At 40.0% G+C, this 25,506-nt stretch overlaps 1 protein-coding gene across 1 annotated transcript in view; it reads left to right on the forward strand.

Annotated features, from left to right (window-relative positions):
• Positions 1 to 823: 823 nt before the first annotated feature.
• Positions 824 to 25,506, forward strand: part of LOC149144564 (endoplasmic reticulum oxidoreductin-2-like) — an 88,484-nt gene continuing 63,801 nt past the window's right edge. Inside the window, 3 exon segments of the mRNA XM_089450112.1 lie at positions 824 to 1,223; positions 1,401 to 1,702; positions 2,728 to 2,859. Of these exon segments, the coding sequence (XP_089306238.1) occupies positions 1,529 to 1,702; positions 2,728 to 2,859 (306 nt within the window). The 5' untranslated portion in view covers positions 824 to 1,223; positions 1,401 to 1,528.

A 25,506-nucleotide genomic window follows, 5' to 3' on the forward strand; every position in this document is an offset into this window, starting at 1 on the left:
CAAAAATATATATATATATATATATATAATTAAATATATAAATGGTAGTTTAGGCCATTTAATTTAATTCAACCAAAATATTGATTAAAGTTTAATAGTTACATAAAAATAGTGCGTTGCAAAAGTTGACTCCAAAACCTTTTACTTAAAATTCACAACATTCGACCAGCAGAGCCAACGTCATCGAGAATATATATATATAATATTAAATAATTAAAATAAATATAATTTTTTATAATTTTTTAATGCATTGTTATATAATACGAAAATATTATTTTTAAATTTTATTTTAGTAATTATTTTAAAAGTTATTTTCTATTTTAATTGGGAGTTGTGTTTAGTGTGATTTTTTGAATTTTCTGTGTTGAAATTCTATAGAAAAAATTGAAGTAAAATTTTAATTTGTATTATTTAAACTTATTTTTTTGACTGAATATATTTCAATAAACTTATAACACTTCAATTACACAGAATTACCTATTAACCTTGTGATTTTAATAAATTTCTACCAAATTTGAAATAAATAAAAAAAAAAAAACCCAAAAACAACTTCCATATATTCTCACCAAAAACCACTCGTAATTAGTGATCATCCCACCGTTAACGAATTCAAACCTACCAATAACAACTCCAAGTACGCAAACTTCCAATATAATGAAAAAAGAAAACCACCGCCATGGATACATTACTTACCTGTTCACAGTAACAAAGGGTTAAGTTGATCGTGATTATTATTATTTGTAGTTCATTTCTAGACGATACCTCGATTATTAAAACTAACGGCACCGACGATTTCATTCCACTCTCGTCTGCTGAGGTCCGAGTTTAAGAATAATGGAGCATGTAGCTTGGGCTGAGTCGGTCAATTCATTCATCTTATTTTGCCCAGAATGGCGGCTTTAGAGATTTTTATATTCTGTATGACGAGCCATTGCGTGACACATTACCCAATTTCGAAATAAATGGAATAGCTGATTTTCAGTAAATTCATGTTTGGGAAAAGACCAAATTTGTTTAGTTAAGAGCGTGATATTTTAGAAAAAGTCAAAATTACTTAAGTTGTTTGCAAAATCCTTCCAACTGCACACAGAAATCTCGCCCGTTGTCTGCAATCGTTCTTGTTTTTTGGTTTGTGGAGAGTTAGATCACCAAAAATGGGGATAGTACTCTTTCTGTCCTATTGTATTTATGCTCACCAGTCTGCCCAATTTGAATCAGATAGGGTAAAGCAAGATTTAGATTTTTATCTACCACAGTAAATTCGTTTTATCTTCTTATAACACAATTTGTTGTAGGTGGGAATTAAGTTCTATTCATTTGGGTCCAATTTATGAGCAATGCAATACTGGCATACGACATAATCTGCCCAAGTTTCTCATGTTTTGCATTACAAATGGCAGGTGTGATTTAACTCAGTATAGGCATTTATCGACAAAGAGGATTCATTGGCTCTGGAGAAGCCGAGGATTTCGAAGAAGAATTCTGCAAACCAACCGGGGTATTTTGGTGCCTGATTGTTATTGAATAGATGGGAAATTCGGATTTGGAGAAGAAGAGAAAGAGGTATAGATTGGAATGGAAATCATGGGCATCCGTCGCTTTAATTGGGATTTTGGCCATCGCTGTTGCTGCTTCATCATCATCAGGCAGAGGGACTGTGATTTCTTTGTTTGGCTTCTCCAACAAGCTATGCAGTTGTGGGGTAAGTGCTGACAAAATAGTTTCTTTTCTATTAATGCTGCAATTCATGCCGTTAAATAATGAATTAAAGTTTTCCTCTTTAAGGATCAACTGATTTTCTGAAAACGCTTTGATCTGTGATGCCTTTAAAGTGGAAGTAGTTTGGATTGTAAGCTTGAACACTTGTGATTGTATAGAATTTAGGATGCTTGCATTTTTGTTAAATGAGGGTGCACGAAATTAACGTCCGCTAGCACATGTGCTCAGTTTGTGTGAATTGATCTGCTTGGAGTGTGGGTCTGCCCGTGATCCGTTCAAATTTGATCACCCATTGGCCTCATATGCGGGTCCACTAGGTTGTGTACCAGTGCTATCATGGCGAACTGAAGTGTCGCTGTGATGGGGCATGGTGCTCCCTGTTGTTGCAGGTGCAGGCCTCGACAGAGTTTAAGGGTTCTGTCTTCATTCTCATCCGGACTTGGATAATTAGAAATGCTTAAAAATGTTTTTGTTTGTAGAATAAAATTCCATGATAAAGAAGTGGAAGTGACTCTTTCAAATAATTTAAGTCATTTCCTTATCTGCAAGGTATCATAAGCTTTGGTACTTCCATATGGAAGACAAACAATGCTGTTTGTCTTTTGGTTTAAATTTAAGTTCTTTGAGAAATACACTTCAAAGGCCTGTACTGCAAAGAGCGGACTTCCTTTAGCTAGTAGCTGGATCTGACTTGAAACTGTTGCAGCTGGTCTCATGATGCTCTCATGCCTTCGAAATGAATGCCATTCGGGTGAAGAAGACCATGATGAGAATGGATTCCTGGTGAACGATTTCATGTTCACTGACCTCACCAGTGAACCAATTCTCCGCTGGCTCTTTTTGATTTGAGCTCAAAGCTCATTGCAAACAATTCACAGCATAATTGATCTTTTTTCTCTCTTTTTCCCCTCAAGTTTACTTACAGTGATCTAACTTGCTTGTTAAAAGATATCGATATATAGTTGTTAGATATGCTTGCAGCTTACAGTTCCTTTGTATATGATGCAGAGTCAAAATAAACTTACTGGACTTGTGGAAGATTGCTGTTGTGATTATGAAACTGTGGACGCTCTTAACAGTGAGGTGTTACACCCTTCACTTCAAGAAGTTGTGAAAACTCCTTTCTTCCGGTATTTTAAGGTGAGTACATAAACTTTTGGGCCAGGATGTATGGTAATTTATTATTTAAATCACATATCTCACTGCTAATTTTTCTTTGTTCAATTAGCCAATGTCATTTTCTAGTTTAGCAAAAATTTGTGGGAGATGCGATAAAGAATGGGTGATTTGAACAGAACCCAAGCAATTTCAGTCCATGGTTTTTCTAATGAATCAGAGTTCTTGAAGAAGAAATTTAGCAATATTCAACATTGAGATGATAGCGACTAGGCTCTCTTTTAACCATATATATTTATTCTACACAAAATTATTCTTTGGATTCTCATCCGTGTTTCCAATCCTGCAAGTGCGGATCCAAATTTCCGTTTACCCTATGTCAACTATTTTAGCCCTAACACCACAGGAAACGGACTTCCAGTTATTGATAGAGCTAGTGTATGGCTGGATCAGAATCAAGGAGAACTTATCATATACACTGCATTCCTATAATTTATAAGGCATGCTATATATTTCAGATTTTATATTATATGCTTTGTAAACCTTTTTTTCTCCAATACAGTTATCACGGTAAACAGATTTCCAGATATTGAAAGAGCTAGTGTCTATGGTGGGATCAAAATCAAGGCGAATTTGTGAAATACACAGCATTTCTATCATTTATAAAGCATGCCAAATATTTGAGATTCTGACATTCTGTTATATATGGCTTGGAAACTGATTTTCTAGTACGCCTATCCTATAATTTTCAGAAGTGCGGTGTCCATATCCCTTCCTATTTTCCTGACTATTGCAACTCAGCTATCATCTTTTCCTTTTCTGATTTTAAATAATCAAATATGAACGTTAATTTTCAAAGAAGAACATCAAATGCAGACAATCACTTCTTACAAGCAGGAAAGATGGAGAAAAAAATGTAGCATTCACTTGAGATGGATAAATAACAATCAACTTAAAACAAGCAAGAAACAAATATTAGAGATTTTATGTTTTGAGATCTGATGGTTCTACTTTAAGTTATGGCTCTTCACAATGAATTCTTAAAATTTACAAATTTCATCTTTTGCAATTCAGTTTCTTTCCATTTTGTGTTGGGATTCTTGTCCACAATTTTTTCAATTTCCACTATCCTTTTCAACCAACACACTAAAGTGGTTATGAGTTAATGAACGAATTTGTCTCAGCAATAATATATTATAAGTCTTCTCTTGAAAACTAGGTCAGGTGATGTTGTAAATTTAGTGACTTCTGTAGAGGGTCCATACTGCAACATACCCACTATTTCTTGCAAATAGGATGGATTTTGGTGGCCTCTTTGACAAGTTTCTCACAAAGACTTGATTACTTGCTTATAGCTAGCATGAGTTCTGATTGTAGCAAGGTCACCTTGAAACATGACACCTTACCTGTGTATTTGTTGAGCATTAAGCAAATTGGATTTGCGTTCTTTTTGCAAACCACTAATCTCGTTACCCCAACTTTGTACCTTCCATAGTTTGTGACTAACTTAGCTGCTAACAGGCTCTGCATCTTATAGGAATCAACTTCAAGGATCTGACATAGATCAAACCTCCCCCTCTTGACGTTGATGGTCATAGTCATCTTCTAAATTTAAGTGTTTTTGACCTCCTATTGGGTGTACCATTTGCTTTACCAGGGGAAATCTCCTTTTCTGACAATTTGCAACAGCTTTATCTCGGCTTATCCAGGTGGATCTAGTCTCCTACTACACTATATAGTCATACTATAAAGCAGGCTGCTGATTCAGAATAAGCTTTTCCTTTGCTGGTAGGAGTGATTCAACTACACTATCTAATCAAACTATGAAGTAGGTTGCTGATTTGGAATAAGTTTTTCCTCTGTGGGTGGGAGTGGTGCCACTACACTATCTCGTCGTACTATAAAGCATGCTGCTGATTTGGAATAAGTTTTTCTTTCGTTATTGTAGGAGTGACTCCCCTTCAGCCTCTTCATCCAATAAGGTTGGCTCAAACGACTTTTATTGAAATGCGTTCACCACGAAATAAATACCCATGTATGTAAGCAAATCCAACCAAAATGCATTTTCACCAAGCTTCTCATGGATTGTGAACAATGCATACCTAATGGGCTTTCATGTGGTACTGTGAATTGCTACTTTAGATAAATGAAGCCATACTTGTTCTCTGACTTGGAAGCTTTGTGTTATCCAATGCTTATCATGGCTCTCCTTGTACGTGATTGTGATTTTTGCAAGGCTTTTTGCTTATGCTTATGAACCTGTTAATCCTTTTCCACAAACTTAAACTACATTTACCTATACTTCTTCTTGATGCTTGTTGTTGTTCTTAGCTACTTGAAAAGTTGAGCCAAATGGGATTTGATGAATATACCTCAACCAAGTTTCAGATGGAAATGTTTGTGTAGGTCCCCGCACTGCTCTGCTGTAGCAACATTGAATGTACAATAGGATTTTACCCCTTGTCTTAGGATGCTTGAACCTGTACCCTCTCAATAGGTGCACTAACATTTGGTTTACAACCTTGGACTGACCATCTTGTTGTGGATGGAATGTGGTACTCTTTATTTTGGTGTCCATCGATGTTCACAATGTGGTGACAGAAACTTGATTGGAAATGATGGAGTTGAGCAATCCAAAGTGTGCTCACACATTTGTGTAGAAGAGGTTTGCCACGTTTTGTTGTCTAGCTATCTTATGGTGTGGCATGAGTATTGCTATCTTCATAAATTGATCAACAAGCATGAGAACGTAGTCATGTCCATGATTGGTCTTCGACAATTCTCCTAGAAAGTCCATCAATATACTTTCCCAATGTCTTGATAGGACTAGAAATGGGGTGTGTAGTATGAAATTCTTATGTGTTGGTGTTAATTTTAGGCAACAATGGTATGTTCTATGCTTTAGAGCAATTTTACTTCAATTTCTTTATTAGCCCAGTATCAATATTCAGATTAGCAATCACATCAACATGATAGTAAAATGCAGATAGAACATAAACATAAACAGTAGAAGACAAGAGGACACAAGATGTGGCACCAGCCAGGGACAAACCCCAATGTGCGGAAACCCTTGATCAAATCTTCTTTTAGTCTTCAATAGTTCAGTAGAGAGAGATAGTACAATTTACAAATCTGATAATTTATAACAGCAGCAAAAGAGCCCTAACCAGAAAAGTCAATGCTGGTCAACAGGGCAGATTTGACCCTCAACAAATCGGTCAACTTCAGTCAACTTCGGCCTCCAAACAACAAGATAAAACAACCCTCAAAACAGTCAAATTCAGCCCAGTCAAAGTTTGGTCAAACAGCCCACCTGCGGTCAGCCCTAGCTGCAGTCAACACTAGTCAACAGTCAATGTTTAGCCTTGATTTCTGTGCCCAGAAATGTGGCCTGCCCAAACAGAGATAGCCCTCACAAAAATGCAGTCAAAAGAGGTCAACGCATGCTGGTCAACGCTTGGTCAAATTGTCCATAGATTCGGTCTCTTGAAATTTGGACCTCTTGAAATTTCAGCGTCCTGAAATTTCGCTCTCCTAAAATTTCAGCCTCGTGAAATTTCGCTCTCCTGAAATTTTGGACGTGTGGAGAGAGAGAGGCCCAGAAATCCGTACCCAATCAATGAGGGGAGAGAGAGAAGTGTGAAGATGAGTGTGTCCAAATGAGGCTAAGGCATCATGTATTTATAGCAAACGTTGAGGATGAATAGATGTCACTGTTGGGCTTCTGAGCCTACATAAGTTTGTTGGCCGACCTTGACAATTTGTCCATAATCAAAATAAATTCATAACTTCATTTGTACATGTCGGAATCAGATGATCTTTAGATCAATCCTACACCTCTCGAAGAGAGGAATCCAAGAAAAATATCAGTTGTCATAAATAAGATGACCCATGTGGAGTTTGGCCCTAGTTGCCAATTTTAACACTCCCTCTCAACTAGGGAGAACTCCATCTGCTAATCGATCTGCCAATCTGTACTATCTCTGCCATCAATGCACTGCTCTACTCTGCTGAACTATGAAGAAGAAGAAGTGATCGAGAATGTATCATACCATTCTCTACTGACCCGAAGTCAGTCCCAAATAAAAGAGAGTGTCTCATACCACTCTTACTGACCTGAAGTCAGTTCCAAATAAAAGAGAGTGTCTCATACCACTCTTATTGACCCAAAGTCAGTTCCCATTGATCCTAGATCAATATCGGTCATCCTAACATCGGGAGTAGGGTAGTACACGATGCGTCCATCGGTAGTACTATGGTTCCATCCTCATTTCCCTACTCATTGCCTAGATGAGAGGCACTTCCCATGAGTCCCAGATTGCATGGGTAGGATGTCTCAGCAGGAGAAGGATGAACCACTCATCCTGCCTACATGTCACCAAGGGGTATCATAGGGGAAGTTTTCCATCCAGGCAAGCGAGCAAGGGAGCACCAGTTGGAGTGTGGTGGGCAAAGGCTAGCCTTAAGAGCATTTCCAGTCTCCATTCTTTGAAAAATAGTGCCGCCCCAAGTTGTTGTTCTTAAGCTGTAGTGTCAGATGAAAGAAATAGGCACTATTCCTAAGTTCCAATCTTCTTTGCCTAATTCAATCAATTAGCTTTGTTGAACCACTCACCCTGTACACAACAAACCACTAGGGGAAGGTTGAACCACTCACCCTATGGTTGCTCATTGCTCCAAGAAGTACCCCAAGCCCCCCGGAGCTCCCAGAGCTCAATGTCCATCTCATACAGGACCCTCATAAGAGGGTCTCTCCACGACTCCAAGTCGTTCTTGAAAGGCCAAGAACTTGACCTTCCCTAGGGGCTTTGTCAAAATATCGGCGACCTGCTCATCAGTCCCAATGTGATGGAGCCTTATTGCTCCTCGTTGTACCATATCCCGGATAAAGTGGTACCTGATATCTATATGCTTGGAGCGATCATGAAACACGAGATTCTTTGATAATCGGATCCCACTTTGGTTGTCACAGAGGATCATGGTGGTATCCAGCACATGTCCAAACAACTCACTGAAGAGTTTCCTCAACTAGATAACTTCACAGGAGGCCATATTAGCAACTATGTATTTGGCCTTGGCAGTGCTCAAGGCAACCGATTTCTGCTTCCTGCTCATCCAGGATATCGAAGCAGAACCCAAAGAAAAACAACATCCAGAAGTACTCTTGCGATCCACCACACTGCCAGCCCAATCAACATCAGAATAACCATGCAGCCTCACATCTCCGACAGTGTATCTCAGTCCATGAGTGATTGTGCCCCGAAGATATCTCAGAAGATTCTTGGCACCAATCCAATGTATATGATGATGCTCAACCATATATTGGCTCAATGTCTTAACTGCAAAACATATGTCTGGATGGGAGTTCACCAAGAACATCAGTGCTCCTATGAGTTGACGATACTCAAATCATTTCCCAATTCAGTTCCAGCAGCACTACCACATAACTTCTTAAAGTTAAGTTCCATCGGAGTAGTCACAGGCTTGTAGTTCACCATCCCAAATCTTTCCAATATCTTCACAACATATTTTCCTTGAGATAGGAAATTTCATCTGGCTTTTGCTAGACCTCCAACCCTACGAAACAATGCAGAGATCCTAGGTCCTTCATCTCAAATTCAGAAGCCAACTCCCTCTTACATTTGTGAATGAGAGGGTCTGCACTTCCATCAGCTCCATGCTTGATTTTGTAGAGCCACTTAGAGGTGACAACTGATTTGTCCTGGGGTCTAGGGACCACATCCCGCACATCATTCTTCATAATTGACTCGTATTCTTCATTCATAGCATCCTTCCATACTTGTTGGCATGTTGCTTCATGGCTTCTTCGAATGATGAAGGCTCATTTTGAATGATAGTGCTCATGATGGTCAAGTATCCTTGATACCTGTTCGGCTTCTTGTTTTCACGGAAAGTCCTCCTTGGTGCAATATTTCTCTCGACCCTCGAGAGTCTCCCTAAGCCATGAGGGTCTCCTCTTGGACGAGGAAGGCTCATGAGGAGGAGGATCTATAAGATCCATAGGTTCATCAACATCAGGCATCGTTTCATCCTCTTTTTCACCATGATTTCCGGTGTCAGCTTCTTTGTCTTTCCTTAGGATAGGAAGGTTCTCAACTTCCTTTTGACCAACCACATAAATTCTATATCCCTTAGAATTTTCAATATAGCCCATAAATATTCCTTTCTTCCCAGATGCACCTAATTTGCTTCTTTTCTCTTTAGGCACATGAAAATATACGGGACTTCCAAAAATTCTAAAATGAGAGACATCGGGTTTCTTACTAGTGAACATTTCTTCGGGAGTCTTGGAGTCCAATGCTTGATGAGGGCATCAGTTTTGAACATACATGACGGTATTTGCAGCTTCAGCCCATAGGAACTTCGGAAGGCCTTTATCATGAAGCATGGCACAAACTGCTTCTACAATAGAGTGATTCTTCCTTTCAGCTATACCATTCTGCTCATGAGTGTATGGCGTTGTAGTCTCCCTCTTAATGCCAACTTCTCTGCAATAATCTTGGAATTCATTGGATTCGTACTTGGTCCCATTATCAATCTTCAATATCTTGATTTTCTTCTCGGATTGGTTTTCGATCAAGGCTTTGAAGTGTAGGAACCAGGTGAACACTTCATCCTTCTTCTTCAAGAAATAGATCCAGGTCTTGTGAGAGTAATCATTCGTAAAGGTGAGGTAATATAAGTATCCTTCCAAAGAGTTTACGGGCATCATACCATATATGTCAGATTGGATCAATTGCAATATATCTATGGTCTTGCTATTACTTGAGGGGAATGGTCCCGTTGTAAGTTTTCCTTTGGCACATCTCGGACATACGCCTTCATGCTCTACTTCGAACTTGAGCATACCTGTCATCATTTGTCTCACATCGGGTAGGGCCTTATAATGAATATGGGCAAACCTTCAGTGCCATAGTTTAGAGTGTAGAGATGTCTTGCAAGACATGGCTCCCAATGGACTTCCTCCAACTTGATACAAAATGTCAACCTTAAACCCAAGAGTAAAAGCATCTTTAAAATTCTTTTCCAAACACGTACCTTTCCATCAATGAATGCCACCTTGAATCCTTTGTCCTCCATCGCTGAAATGGACACCGAGTTCTTCTTGAGATTAGGTACACATAGTACTTCTTGCAAATAAATAGTGTTACCTTGATTCAATTGAAGGGTAACATTCCCTACTCCCTTCATGGGATAGGTGGCATCGTCTCCAAGGATGATCTCCAATTTTGTCTCATTTTCTATCAGATCAGAGAGGGCTTCCTTGTATCTAGTGAAGTGCCTTGAGGCACCACTATCAATCAACCAATTTCCCAAATTGTCTGGAGGAGAGGCAATGGAGAGGGCCGATATAAGGTAGTACTCTTTTTGCTTATTGTTAACAACATTTGATTCTTCATACCTAGAGTTACTTGATTTCTTGGAGGGTCAACCATTTCCTTGATGTCGTGCATTCCTTTTTCCTTTGCCATTGGACCTGCCATTCCTTTGATTGTTGTTGTTGAAGTTTCCCTTGGAATGATTGTGATCATCATCATGTGATGTGTCCCTTCTATTGTCTTTAGCCGGGAAGTAGGATGAGGAACCCATTGAGCCTTTTGTCCTTGTCCAACTGTCTTTGGTGATTGCTCTTTCACTCTTGCTTGGGCTTTGTCTTCATCTCAGCTCTGATACCATGTTAATTTTAGGCAACAATGGTATGTTCTATGCTTTAGAGCAATTTTACTTCAATTTCTTTATTAGCCCAGTATCAATATTCAGATTAGCAATCACATCAACATGATAGTAAAATGCAGATAGAACATAAACATAAACAGTAGAAGACAAGAGGACACAAGATGTGGCACCAGCCAGGGACAAACCTCAATGTGGGGAAACCCTTGATCAAATCTTCTTTTAGTCTTCAATAGTTTAGTAGAGAGAGAGTGCAATTTACAAATCTGATAATTTATGATAGCAGCAAGAAGATCCCTAACCAGAAAAGTCAACGCTGGTCAACAAGAAAGATTTGACCCTTAGCAAATGGGTCAACTTCAGTCAACTTCGGCCTCCAAACAGCAAGATAAAACAACCCTCAAAACAGTCAAATTCAGCCTAGTCAAAGTTTGGTCAAACAGCCCACCTGCGGTCAAGCCTAGTTGCAGTTAACACTGGTCAATAGTCAACGTTTAGCCTTGATTTCTGTGCCCAGAAATGCGGCCTGCCCAAATAGATATAGCCCTCACACAAATGCAGTCAAAAGAGGTCAACGCATGTCGGTCAACACTTGGTCAAACTGTCCAGAAATTCAGTCTCTTGAAATTTCGACCTCTTGAAATTTCGCTCTCTTGAAATTTCAGCCTCGTGAAATTTCGCTCTCCTGAAATTTTGGAGGTGTGGAGAGAGGCCCAAAAATCCGTACCCAATCAATGAGGAGAGAGAGAGAAGTGTGAAGATGAGTGTGTCCAAATGAGGCTAAGGCATCATGTATTTATAGCAAACGTTGAGGATGAATAGATGTGACTGTTGGACTTTTAAGCCTACATAAGTTTGTTGGCTGACCTTGACAATTTGTCCATAATCAAAATAAATTCATAACTTCATTTGTACATGTCGGAATCAGATGATCTTTAGATCAATCCTATACCTCTTGAAGAGAGGAATCCAAGAAAAATATCAGCTGTCATAAATAAGATGACCCATGTGGAGTTTGGCCCTAGTTGCCAATTTTAACAGTTGGTTTGGATATGTTGCACAATGACCACCCTTGAAAAATCTTTCCATGTAGATCTATATTCTTGGCCTATACACAATAGTGTAAGTTGTTTAGAGTTTTTCTCACCCTAGATTGTGCTACAACATTGATGATGTAAGCTGCTTGCATTTATCTGATCTTCAATTCTCCCTTTAGAATGCACACATTATCTAACTTGGACAATAATCCTCCTTCAAGACTATAGTCTTTTAAGGATATAGGCCTACACATAATATTGGAAGTTGGCTAGAGTATTTCTCACCCTAAATTAAGCTACAACATTGATGATGTAAGCTGCTTGCATTTATCTGATCTTCAATTCTCCCTTTAGAATGCACACATTACCTAACCTTACAATAATCCTCGTTCAAGACTATAGTCTTTTAAGGATATATACATCTTACTTTTTCGTGTACCTTGCATGGTATCTTTAATTGGGCCAAAATTTGGATATATGTTGCTTATAGTTCCTTGTATTCATGTACAAACAAGCCCAACTTCATCAACACTACCAATGAAGACATTGGAGATCTTGAAAGGAAATTCACAACATGGTTCTTTGTGCTATTGTATTTGATCACCAAATTGAAGTTGATGCAAAAATGCCATCCACTTGAAATTTTGACTTTGTTGCTTGATTTATTTATTACATTTGGTTGACCTGATTTGTCTTAGATTTTGGCTCAACCAAGTTGGTCTCTCATTGATTAGAGTCCACAAAAATGTGGCTTGGCCAAGTCAATGCAAAATTCATGATTTGTTAGTTGACGTGTCAACTTGTGGATAGGGCTTAGGGTTGGAAAGTCAAAATGCAAAAATAGAAACCCTAACTAATATGAACCCTAATTTTTGGACTCTAGAGGCCATTTGGAGCCTTAATGTTTATGTATCATATCGCAAAACTTTAAGTTTATATATCAGACAATGAAACTCATGTATCTTGTTATGATTTTGCTAGTTTATATCTTTGCATGAAATTTAAATCAATAAACTTGCATATTTAGTGTCCATTTATCTTACGTTGATGTGCTTCATTATATATATATATATATATATACACCCTAATTTTTGAACTATAGAGGCCATTTGGAGCCTTGATGTTTTTATATTATGCTTAGAACTTTAAGATTATATATCTTTGAACTTTATAGTTTGTGTATCTTGTTATTTTTTCCAATTTGCACCCTTACCTGAAATTTAAATTTACAAACTTGCATATGCAATGCCTTTTTGTTCTATATTGATGTGCTAGAATATACATACATACACATTCTTGGAGAGCCTCCCCCATCTTACTTGGAAATTTTGGATGGATTGAAAATCAACTATCGGTTGTAAAGGTGACTAATAACCCCGAAGGACTCGATGAGAATCGATCTTGAGACCTTTGTGGACTTTGCATAGAAACATCTTACCTATTGAGCTAACCGTTGGGGCTATATAGATATTTGGAGGAGGAAAACCTCATGGGATTTGCCCCTTTTACTCATAATAATACCTAAATGGAGGGTAACTTAGTCGCCAAGCACAATAGTGGCTAGTAACCCTAAGGGACTCAACTGGATTTGAACTTGTGACCTGTTGTAGCTTTTTCTATCTCCTGTCACACAATTTCTTCAGAAGATATAGAAGCCTCCTAGAGACAACCTCTGGGTTGATAGGACACCAGTGCTTAGGGCATCCGAGAGGAGTGCTTTTGAAGATTATTTGAGGGATTTCTGTTGCACGCCATATGTCACGTAGTTTGAAAAGAAATAATTCAGGGGCTTCGTTCAATAGTCCTTCATCAAGGTAAACTAAATACTTAGGTGGTAAATATGGCTAATCTCAAAGAGAAATGTCTTGGTTCTGGTGGCCGACACACAACAATAAGCAACTTAACATTGTTGTTGTAGTATAGGTCAACATGAGGAAGGAGAGGAGGGAAATCGATTCAGAGGGCTGGACATAGCACAAAATCCTAAGCAACAATATCCAACAGAAATGTGGAAGAGTGAGGAGGTGAAAATGCAGAAAAAGTGGAGCACAAATTAAGGTCTCAAGCTCTATGACTCATGAATACATTTGTCACCAATTATCATAAATAAATCTGTGTTTACATACAGGTACAGTAGGCTATCAAATAACACAAGTAAATATATAATTAACATAGGTACTATTACTACTTAGCAGCAAACATACAACCATAAATGAGAGTGAAACCAACAGCTTCATTACACGATTTCAGAAGAGGAAAGACATACATGAAGTGATATACAGAGGGGAAAACATACTGCGCATTGCTTTGATTGGAATCAACAAAACAGTTTCATTAATCCTTCAAGATGGAGTCCAAATCACTAGTCCATTACATTTAGCAATTGTATCGCTCAAGTCCCTCATGAACAAGCAAATTGAACCAAATTGGAACCACAGAATTTTGACCTCTTGGGTGCAAAATTCTGGAACCATTTTAAGTGTTTCTTCCCTCTATTTATAAGGAGAGGGAGAGCTTGAAAAACAATTACAGAATATCTCAGCTTGAGCTCCAACTGTCTGATCGACTAGCTGTCTCGACGAGCGATGGCTCTGCTACCCAAATCATTACAATCAGATTTGATTTCGTTCTGGAAAATGCAAAAATTACAAAATAAAAGGAAATAAGGGAAACATAATGGTGGTTGAGGAAAATATCTCCCTGTCGTTCCTGTGATCGCCTCTAATTAGGCCATGTCTCTGCCACAATGCTCTTCTTCAGCTACTCGGCTGATTCGATCATTGCAACAGATTTGATTGCCTGTTGCTTTCCTCTTAACTCTTGAACTTCCCACCTTTTAGAGCTGGGGACCAATCAATTGTGGTGAACTTAATGGTGTCGCAGAATCACAACTGTCGACTCATCCATCACATAACTCTCTGCATTTCATTATCGAAGTGCTATATGCCCTGTAATATAGCCATAATGTTATATCAGAGCTATGCTTTATCGAAACTTTATTCTTAATAGACACTACGAAAATAGTGAGTTCCAATGTCCTTGGCCCCTTCTATTTAGCCCCTTTCTATTTTCCTCCATGGGACCGAGGGCTGTGACCTGTCGCTTAGCATTGAGGTGCTAGAGTGTTTAGACTCCTGCCGGGGGTCATTTTTCTTTTTTAAAGTGATTTTCACCCCTGGCTCTTTAAGTTCTTCTAGACCATGTGCTAGCCAAATATCAAAGCCCCTCACATTGGAAGTTTCTAATCGAAGGATTAACATTGGAGTTGCGATATTCCGCACTGTGCCATCCCCATAGAGATAAGACCAATAAGAAAGCCATCCCCAAAGGGCACAGTCCAATAAGAAAGAAGAAAGAAATAAGGTGCTATCGGGAAAGAAGAGGAAAGAAAGAAGGAAGCAAGCCATTGGCTTGGTCTGATATCATAGAAGAAACTGGATATGACGTCATCTCTTCCACATGGCACCCCCTGAGTGGTGACACGTCACCTAGATTTGCCCTGTAGGCCCCCGCAAAATGCCAAAACCACTTGCCACGTGTCCTTCCGTATTGCCATATCATGCTGACATCAGATGCCACTGTAGCTTTCTTAGAACTAATCATATGCCACCACGCGTCATTATCGAAGCCAAACATATGCTGCAGTGTGTAGCTTATCGTAACCAATCATATGCTGCCACGTGTCCTGTTAGAGGAGAGAGAAAAGGGCCCGCTCGCCTTTGGTTTTGTGATGAAATCCTCTGTAAACCTTTATTGGCATTCCCCGGTGGTTTTAAACGCTATCGAAACTTTTCCCATATCACAACTTTTTAAAGGTTCACACGTTCAGAAGTTTCGAATGTTCGATTGCTGATGTTCTGATCTGATTGATGCTCCGATCTGCTTGATGTTCCGATCTCCTCCAAGCTCCAATGTTGCGACCGTTGATATGCGGTCGCCGATATGCTTGACTGCGATGTCCCTGACCCCTATATCTCCGGACCTTTGATATTTCGATCACCGATATTCTGATATGCCTTCATAAGGCTTCAATCCTTGAAACTTCAGAAGACCATAACTTTTGATCTAGGAGTCCATTTTTGGACTTCCACATATCGTTGGAAAGCTTGTTTAGAGCACTTTCCAATGGAGAGGGTCCGATTTGGGCTTTGAGTCATTTTGAGGCTTGGAAGATGACTACAAACTTCTCTGCTCATTTACTCTTTGGACAACTGAAAACACATTTTGCAGTAAGTGACAACATTGGCTCCAATTGGCAGGGAAAATTTTAAGAACCCCCCCTAAATTTATAAATATAATAAATGGGCGAATCTCCATGGTATATAGGAAAAATGGAAGGCGATTTTATCAATAATATATTATGTATATATAATTTTTTGGCGAATCTCTCACCAGGCATGGTGAATATTTTACTCAATTATAAAATCTTGTAAGATCTTGGCGAGTCTTTCACTAAATAATAAAACATTGTAAAGTCCTAGTGAATTTTAGCATAGGCTACATGCTGGTTTAATGCCCACATTTAAATAGGCTACATTCCAGGTGAATACCATGGGTCAATACCATGTGCCATTTTGGTGAATACCATGGGTCAATACCATGTGCCATTTTTATTTTTATTAATTCTAATTTTAGGGTTAATAATGGTTTTTTGCATGGTATTAATAACAATCTAGTCCATGGTATTTGTCCCATAATATTTTGGCCATAGGTTTCACCTAAATATAACCCATTTTGAGTGTTCGTAAATATAAGGTGACTTATGGAGTAAATATAAAAAAATGTTTTATTTGTTTACCATACCTCTCGTTTATTTATATTTTTATTAATTTACCATACTTCTTTTACAAATATGGTATTTGGCCCATAGGATTCACTTAAATAAAACCTCTTTCTTGAGCCTTCATAAATAGAACGAGGGTTATGGACTAAATATAAAAAGAGGTTTTATTTATTTACCATACCTCCACTTTACTTATATTTTTATTTGTTTACACCCTTACATGTATATAAGGTGACTTATGGAGTAAATATAAAAAATGTTTTATTTATTTACCATACCTCTCATTTATTTATATTTTTATTAATTTACCATACCTCTTTTATAAATATGGTATTTGGCCCATAGGATTCACTTAAATAAAACCTATTCTTGAAAATGGGCGAATGGAAGGTTGTAAGTCCTAATTTCAAGGGCTAAATTTACCTTTTTTACCCTCTCCCTTAAAATAAGGTGGGCTATTTGAGGTGATTTGTAAAAATGTACTATGATACAAAATATTCGCCCACTAAAAATTTAAAACCCCTTAATTTCGCCAAAGGGCGAACATTCGCCCCTAAAATTATCGTTGCCAACTAGGGACAGTGCCTTGCTAGCAAGGTGCTGAGAACTTGCAGACTAGTAGCCTTCACCATTGAGCATGGAGTAAAAAATATAATGAATCTATAAAACCAGAGAATCTCCATGGAACTTTATTTGTTGGGAGTCCTTTCCTCACAATACTGAAATGTAGAAATATAAACTCTAACAACTGGAAATTAAATGCTCTTTGTTATGCTCTTAACCTGCAAGACGATACCAGAATACTAAATATGCGAAGAAATATACCCAGAACATAGAACAATGAGAAATAACAACAAGTATTTTATTATTCAGAAAGCAATGTTCACTTGCCTCTTCGAGGGGGCAACCTCCAATAGAGCTGAACTCAATACAAAATAAGACACGATGCTCCTCGAGGGGAGTCTCTATCCTTTATATAGGATTCATACATGCAATACCATGGGGCAATACCATGGTTCTTATTAATACCATCTATCTAATACCATGGCCCATTTGCAACTAACTGTGGTCCCTTCATTAAATGCAGGTTAACCACTTACAATTATTAATATGGGCTTTATTGACTCTTTACTTAACTATAACTATGACTCGATCCTATTACATAAATAAGGGGGTTAGGGTGGGACCCTAACATGCCCTCCCCCATAAGAATAGCCTTGTCCTCAAGGCTGAAGCTGCAGAAACTGCTAAAGAATAGTGGCTGGTTCCCAGGTTGCATCTTCCGGAGAGGTGTCTTTCCACTTGACAAGGACTTCCTTGATCATGTGGCCACGCAGGTGCCATTCTCGTGTGTCAAGAACCTGTTCAGGTTGGAGCCAGATTGACCCTTCTTCATCCAGTTCAGGTAGACTGGTTTGAATTCTGCAATTGTTCCCAATCACTTTCTTGAGGCATGAGACATGGAAGACTGGATGGATTTTTGCAGTGGGTGGCAAAGCTAGCTTGTAGGCAACTTCTCCAATGCGCTGAAGTACTTGATACGGTCCGTAGAATTTTGGAGATAGTTTCTGACAACCCTTGTCTTTGAGTGATGTTTGCTTATATGGTTGCAGCCTCAAAAATACCTGATCCCCTTCTTGAAATTGGCGTTTTGAGCGATGTTGATCTACCTGTTGCTTCATGCGGTTTTGAGCTTGATGAAGATTCTCTCTAAGGTGGGCTAGCATGGTTGTGCGGTTCTATAGGAGTTGATCCACTGCTTGTACCTTCGAGCATCCCTTGATCTAAGAAGTAGTGGAAGGAGGGAGTTGACCATAAACTGCTTCATATGGAGTCATTTTGGTGGTGGCATGATAGTTGGTGTTATATCACCATTCGGCTAGAGGTAACCACTGTACCCAGAGATGTTGCTTTTCTGAAGTGAAACACCTAAGGTAGGTCTCCAGACATTTGGTGACTGCTTCAGTTTGACCATCGGTTTGTGGATGATAGGAAGTACTAAATTGTAGTTGGGTACCTTGTAGCTGGAAGAGTTCCTGCCAAAAGTTACTGGTGAAGATCGGGTCATGATCAGACACAATGGAAGTGGGCAGGCCATGCAATTTGAAGATCTGATCCATGAAAGATTGAGCGACCAAAGTTGGTGTAAAAGGGTGGGGTAGGGCGCAAAAATGAGCATACTTAGAAAGTCTGTCCACAACCACCATGATGACTGACTTGTTTCCTAACTTTGGAAGACCCGTAATGAAATCCATAGAAAACTCCGTCCAGATTGAGGCTGGGATGGGCAATGGCTGTAATGTGCCTGGGGATTTGACTGTTTCTCCTTTGTGGTGCTAACAGACGTCACATTTAGCTACAAAAGTAAGAATGTCCTTTTTCATCCCTGTTCAAAAAAATGATCTTTGAGTGCGAGCATACGTCTTCTGAAAGCTTGAATGTCCTGCAGTGGGAGATGAGTGCAACTTCGCCAAAATGCGACTTTTGAGGGTGGATGTTGGTGATATTATGACTTTGTCCTTGTAGTGAAGAATCTCATCCTGCCACGCGTAGCCCGTTGTGGAATTTGGATCCGCCTACAATTGATTAATGAGTTGGGAGAGCTAGGGATGTGAAAACTATTCCTTGCGAGCCTCTTCAATCCATTATGGAATGAGAAGGGAAATTGTGAGCAGGGTACTTTCCTCCTCAAATTGGTAGGATAACGCATCTGCTACAATATTTTCGTGCCCTTTCTTGTAAATTATCTCATAATCATATCCTAGCATTTTGGCGAGCCATTTATTTTGTTGTGGTGAGGATAGGCGTTGCTCCAAAAAATATTTAAGGCTTTGATGGTCTGTGCGGATTTGGAAACGTCGCCCCAATAAGTATGGTCGCCAGGTATCTACTGCATGTAAGATGGCCATCATCTCCTTCTCATAGGTAGATTGTCCCAGATTCTTCCCACTTAGTTGTTGGCTCGTGAAGGCCAAGGGTCGACCTTCCTGCATTAAGACCGCCCCAATACCCGTACCTGAAGCATCACATTCAATCACAAAAGATTTGGTGAAGTCGGGTAGTGCTAAGACTGGAGTGGAACACATGGCATGTTTGAGAGCTGTAAAGGCCTGTTGTGCTTCATCATTCCAGAGGAATGAATTTTTTTTGAGGAGTTGAGTGAGGGTCCTAGCAATGCGACCATAATTGTGGACAAATTTGCAATAGTAGCGTGTGAGACCCAAAAATCCTCTCAGGCTCTTCAAGGTCCTAGGTTGAGGCCAATCCTGCATTGCCTGGATCTTTTTGGGGTCCACTCTGACACCTTCACTTCCCACAATGTGGCCCAAATACTCAACTTCTTCCAGGCCAAAAGATCACTTGGACATCTTGACAAATAGTTTATGCTTGCGGAGTAGTTGCAAGAGCAGATCTACATGCTGAAGATGTGTGGCCCAGGTGCGACTGTAGATGAGGATGTCATCAAAGAAAACAAGGACAAATTTTCTGAGATATGGTTTGAGCAGGTGGTTCATAAGGCTCTGAAAAGTGGATGGGGCATTACAAAGACCGAATGGCATGACCAGGAACTCATAATGGCCTTCATGAGTTCGGAAAGCAGTCTTTGGAATGTCTACTTCTTTCATGCGAATTTGGTGGTAGCCCGAGCGAAGGTCGAGCTTAGTAAAGAATTGAGCCCCATTTAGTTCATCCAACAAATCATCGACAACCGGGATGGGAAATTTATCTTTGACTGTCAACTTATTAAGGGCCTTGAAGTCTGGACACATATGCCATTCCCCATCTTTCTTGAGCACCATGACCATTGACGATGAATAAGGACTAATGCTGGGACGAATGATGCCTGCTTCCAAGAGTTCCTTGATTATTTTTTCTATTTCATTCTTTTGGGCGAACGGATATCCATATGGGCGCACATTTGGTGGTTGGGGCTCTGGAACCAAAGTAATGCTATGATCATGTTCCCCTTTCGAGGGTGGAAGCTCATGAGGCTTGTCAAAGACTGGCAGATGGTTGTTTAAGATCTGTTGCATCTCAGGATGAATATGAAGAGAATTGGGTTCTAAGGCCTGGATGGCATTAAATTGAGCTATAACTCCATGGTGGCCCTTTTTTAACAATTTTTCCATCCGATGTGAGCTGATGATAGAGGGAGCTCCTGCCTGGAGTCCGCGGAGGGTATGTGTGTGGTTGTTCTGCTTAAAGCTCATATATAACTCTTGGAAATCCATTGTGATTGGGCCAAGTGTGCGAAGCCATTCAGCACCAAGGACAATGTCGCACCCTCCCATGTGTATGACAAACATGTGGGTCTTTAACTGATAATCCCCCATTTGAAGTTTGACATTTTCACAGTGGCCTTCACATTTCATTGTCCCCCCATCAGCAATTTGGACCCGGAAGTTAGAAACTGCTTGGACAAAACAATGCACTGCTTCCGCGACTCTTTGATGGATAAAATTATGTGTACTTCCACTATCAATCAAGACTACTACTGGGCGATGCTTAATAAAACCTCTGATTTTGAGAGTTTGGGGCGAAGAAATCCTTGCCAAAGCATGCAACGAGATAACTAGTTCTTTAGGTACATTGTCCTGCTGGTTGTCCTCTTCTTCCTCCTTTGGTTCCTCAAGTGGTGGGGCTTACTCCGATGAACTATGATCAGTAGCATCAATTTGAAAGAATTTGGGCTCCTTGCATTTATTTCTTGGGGGAGTATTTCTCATCACAGTGGTAACATAATCCTTGCTTTCTTCTTTCTGCCATTTCTGCTGGTGACACCTTTTGAACCTTGAGTGTTTGGGTAGTGCTTTGATCCTGTGGGGGGCGACCCTTGGCGATAACATTTGGGCGAGTGGACTGGGCCGCTAACGCACGTTCGACTTCACGAGCTATCCTGCAAGCATGCAACCATGAGCTAGGGTGGTGCAGTTAGATGTGGGCTTGTATAGCTTCTTTGAGACCATTGACAAAACATTCTGTGTTGAACTCATCTTGTAGACCTCCAGTGCAGAAAGCTAAGGCTTCAAAGGCTGTAATATATTTGTTCACTATTCCTGTCTGTCAGAGCTTAGTGAGACAACCCAAAAAGTCAGATTCATGATCAAAGCGACCCATAAGAGCTTTTTTGAATGTCTCCGAAGTCAAGGGCCTTCCATAGCAACGTTGATGCCATTGCCACCATTGCCATCTTTCATTGTCCAAGTACATGATACCCACACTAAGCTGAGTCGCATTATCTAGGATGTAATTCAGAGTGAAATATTGCTCCATTTGTGCTATCCATGCGGCCGGGTGAGAGCCATCAAATTTATACATGTCCAGCTTGGGTGGTCGCGGATGGGATTGTTGGTGGGTGCCAAAGAGGTGAAGAGACTGGCTAGACTCACCCTCACTGTTTTCATTGCCAATATATGCCTCTGCGCGTTCCTCCACCTTGCCCTTAGAGAGTGTTGCATTTAAGTTCTGCAGCTGCAACACAACCTCGTTCAATGTTGATTCAAGTTTGTCGATCCTCTCATTTGCCATAGCTTGAGCTCTAGTTTGTACCATGCACCGATCCGATGTACTTGAAATTTGGGACCGCCTGAATTTTTTGGCACTAACAATTGAATGGTACCACCTTGCTCAGCTCGTCATCCTGATTTTTATGGGCTAAGTCACCAATAAGTGCCCCGGGGGGTCTCGGACCTTTTTTTTAAAATTTTTTTATTTACTTTGAACGGAGTTTTACTCCTTGCTTAGGAATACTACAGTAGCCGAATCCCAGAAATGTCAATGTTGCCAAAAGTCCTACGAAAATCACGCCCAGGTATAGGAACCCACACAACTACTCAGATCTGGATGGCAGATCTGATGGATCTGAGAGATCTGAATGGTGGAACTGATTGTGGCTACGGATCTGATGGATCTAATAGATCTGAATGGCTGTTCTGATAGATCTGAACGGCGGAACTGATTGTTGCTGCTGTGACAAAACCCCACTTGCGAGATCTGATCGATAAAGATTATGCGTGATCCAGAGATAGAGAAGGGAACTATGGTCTCCAGGAGTGTCAGGTGCTACAGATCGCAATATACATATGGGTCTGACAGTAGTACTCGGCCCAATTTTTCAGGGCACTAACCAATGAGGATCAACTGTACCCTTAGCTGTACAACCCGACTACCCTATCGTACGTGCGAGTAATCTCTCCGAGTGCTGTTCTCAGTGTACTGTAGCAGCAAGACGGCTGATGGTTTATCTATGGGGAGGTTTCAAGGGAGCTAGGGGTCTTCTGATATACCTAGAGGGTACTTGGAAGACAGTCCGTGCACGGTTTTGTCTAATGCGCTACTACTCGAAGGGGTACCCACAGGGGTTATAAGGGAGTCCAACAAGCGTGACCACCTCTTGTATTTCCTGCGTGCATGCCTCCCCAAATCCGCAGGTTTATGCGCTCAACGACAAATCCGGTGGTTTAAAGACGCCGGAACATGTCTCTAGCCAAATTTTTTTTTTTTGCTAAAAATTGGAGATCCCACCGGCCCTGGAAAGCGCTCTGATACCACTTGTTATGCTCTTAACCTGCAAGACGATACTAGAATACCAAATATGCGAAGAAATATACCCAGAACATAGAACAATGAGAAATAACAGCAAGTATTTTATTATTTAGAAAGCAATGTTCACTTGCCTCTTCGAGGGGGCAACCTCCAATAGAGCTGAGCTCAATACAAAATAAGACACGATGCTCCTCGAGGGGAGTCTCTATCCTTTATATAGGATTCATACATGCAATACCATGGGGCAATACCATGGTTCTTATTAATACCATCTATCTAATACCATGGCCCATTTGCAACTAACTGTGGTCCCTTCATTAAATGCGGGTTAACCACTTACAATTATTAATATGGGCTTTATTGACTCTTTACTTAACGATAACTATGACTCGATCCTATTACATAAATGAGGGGGTTAGGGTGGGACCCTAACACTCTTCTAGTGAGATTATTTATATACAACTCTAGTTTAGGCATAGGGCTCAATTCACCCAAGTGAGGTCAACCTTCCAATGGTACCAGGTCAGCATTTGGGTGCTGGACCTAATGCCTCCATGCTGCTGGAATTTAAAAATCAAAACAAGCACGCACCATGAAAAATCTTCAATAAAAAAACTTGATACATACCCTAGAAACAACAATCGCTGCTGACCTAAGAATGTTGTCATGTAGTTAACTACAAAGTCATAGAATTGATGAGAAAAAAATGCACTTGCCTCATTTTCTTGAAAAGTTTGCTGACCAATATATTCTTGGTTAGGGCAGCCACAAATACTGTTCAATTGTTCAACTTTGGGCTCCTCTTGAAGAAGTTGATGCTAGTAGTCTTCTCCCCAATTGTTGGTAAGTAGATCTCTTTGACAACTTGCAACCATATCATCCTCCTCTGGATCATATGAATCATAAATCAAAGAATCTTCATCAACTTTAATATCAACTTCTTGAACTTGTTCTCCATTTGAAGGATGTGGATCGTAAACTGGAGCCTCCTTGTTAACCTCATGGTGGACCTCCTCTTTTTGTGCATCTTCCCATGACTGGGACTGTTGCAGTCCTGCATTGCTCAACATCCCATCGGAGTCATACGAATCATAAGAAGGAGAATCATCAAATTCGGCAGAATAAGATCTTTGAGGGTTTATTTGCAACCTAATAATGTCTCCTTCTTCCCTTTCTTGATTGCTGGGTAGTGCCTCTTGATGTAAGTTGTTGGGTATACGACCAAAGTCCCACATTGACTAGAAGTGGGGAGGATCATGGGTATATAAGGATGGACAAATATCTCCATTGGTATGAGGCCTTTTGGGGTAAAGCCCAAAAACAAATCCATGAGGGCTTAGGCCCAAAGTGGACAATATCATACCATTGTGGAGATATGTGGTGTCCAAAGTCCTAACAAGTGCTATATGTTTTCTTGGTGTTGAGCCCGACAAACATCTTCAACAGGATCATTAACTTCAGAAATAATTTCAACATTAAAATGTGCACAACAATCTTCAAATAGAGCACCAGGTGGATATAATATTTTGCAAAAATGATTAAATGCTATGTGAAAGCTCTTTAAAGAAGATATGCTGCCATGAGGTATTGTTCTGTGCCGACCACCAGAACCAAGACATTTCTCTTTGAGATTAGCCATATTTACCCCCTGAGTATTTAGATCTATGTGTTTGCTTGAGTTTACCTTGATGAAGGACTATTGAACCAAGCCCCTAAATTATTTCTTTTCAAACTACGTGACATATGGAGTGCAACAGAAATCCCTCAGATAATCTTCAAAAGCACTCCTCTAGGATGCCCTAGGCACTAGTCTCCTATCAACCCGAAGGTTGTCTTTAGGAGGCTTCTATATCTTCTGAAGCAATTGTGTGACAGGAGATAGAAAAAGCTACAACATCTTTCTGGCGTCGTTGCTAGGGAATGAATCATAATATTTTCCCTGAGTACGACAATTTTTACATTCCCTCTGTCAAGTGAGCAAGGGAAGTGTGGGTTGAAATCTCTTACCTTGGCGACTCCACTGTTTCAATCTTATTGTAAACACCTTGGCGACTCCACTGTCTATATCTTTATTTGATCATCCTGGCTTTCAAGAGGCCTCATACTCGATCTAGTGGAAAACTTCCCCTACATTTGAGCGACTCCACTGTCTATATCTTTATTTGATCATCCTGGCTTTCAAGAGGCCTCATATTCGCTCTAGTGGAAAACTTCCACTGCATTTGAACTTGAGATCACGCACCTAAACGGGTTTTCAAAATGGCCATTCTTGTATTCTTGGCCAACAAATTTGCCCCGCTGGATTCGGCTATGATTGCTTTTACTTTAGCCAGGGTTCCTACATAGTAGGCATTGATTAGATTCTGCATACTTTCCTGTCTTGTTTTCTACCCCTTTTCCTCGGTGGTTTTCTTGTTGATGTCTCCGGGCCTTTCATTTTCTGTTCAGTCTTTTTTCCTGTTCTTCTGCTCCCTTTTCGTCCCTGTTGTCTGCCTTCCTTTACCATCTTTGTTTGCTCTCTGTTCTTACAGTCCCTACACTCTTGTGCCCTTGCTTGATTCAAGTTCCGGTGCATCGGGGCTTGGTGGACACTGGATTTTATACTACCTA

This window comes from Pinus tabuliformis, chromosome X (assembly GCF_031772625.1).
Source record: "Pinus tabuliformis cultivar Carrire ecotype Pingquan chromosome X, CPIR1, whole genome shotgun sequence".
In the NCBI taxonomy this organism is placed as follows: Eukaryota; Viridiplantae; Streptophyta; class Pinopsida; order Pinales; family Pinaceae; genus Pinus; species Pinus tabuliformis.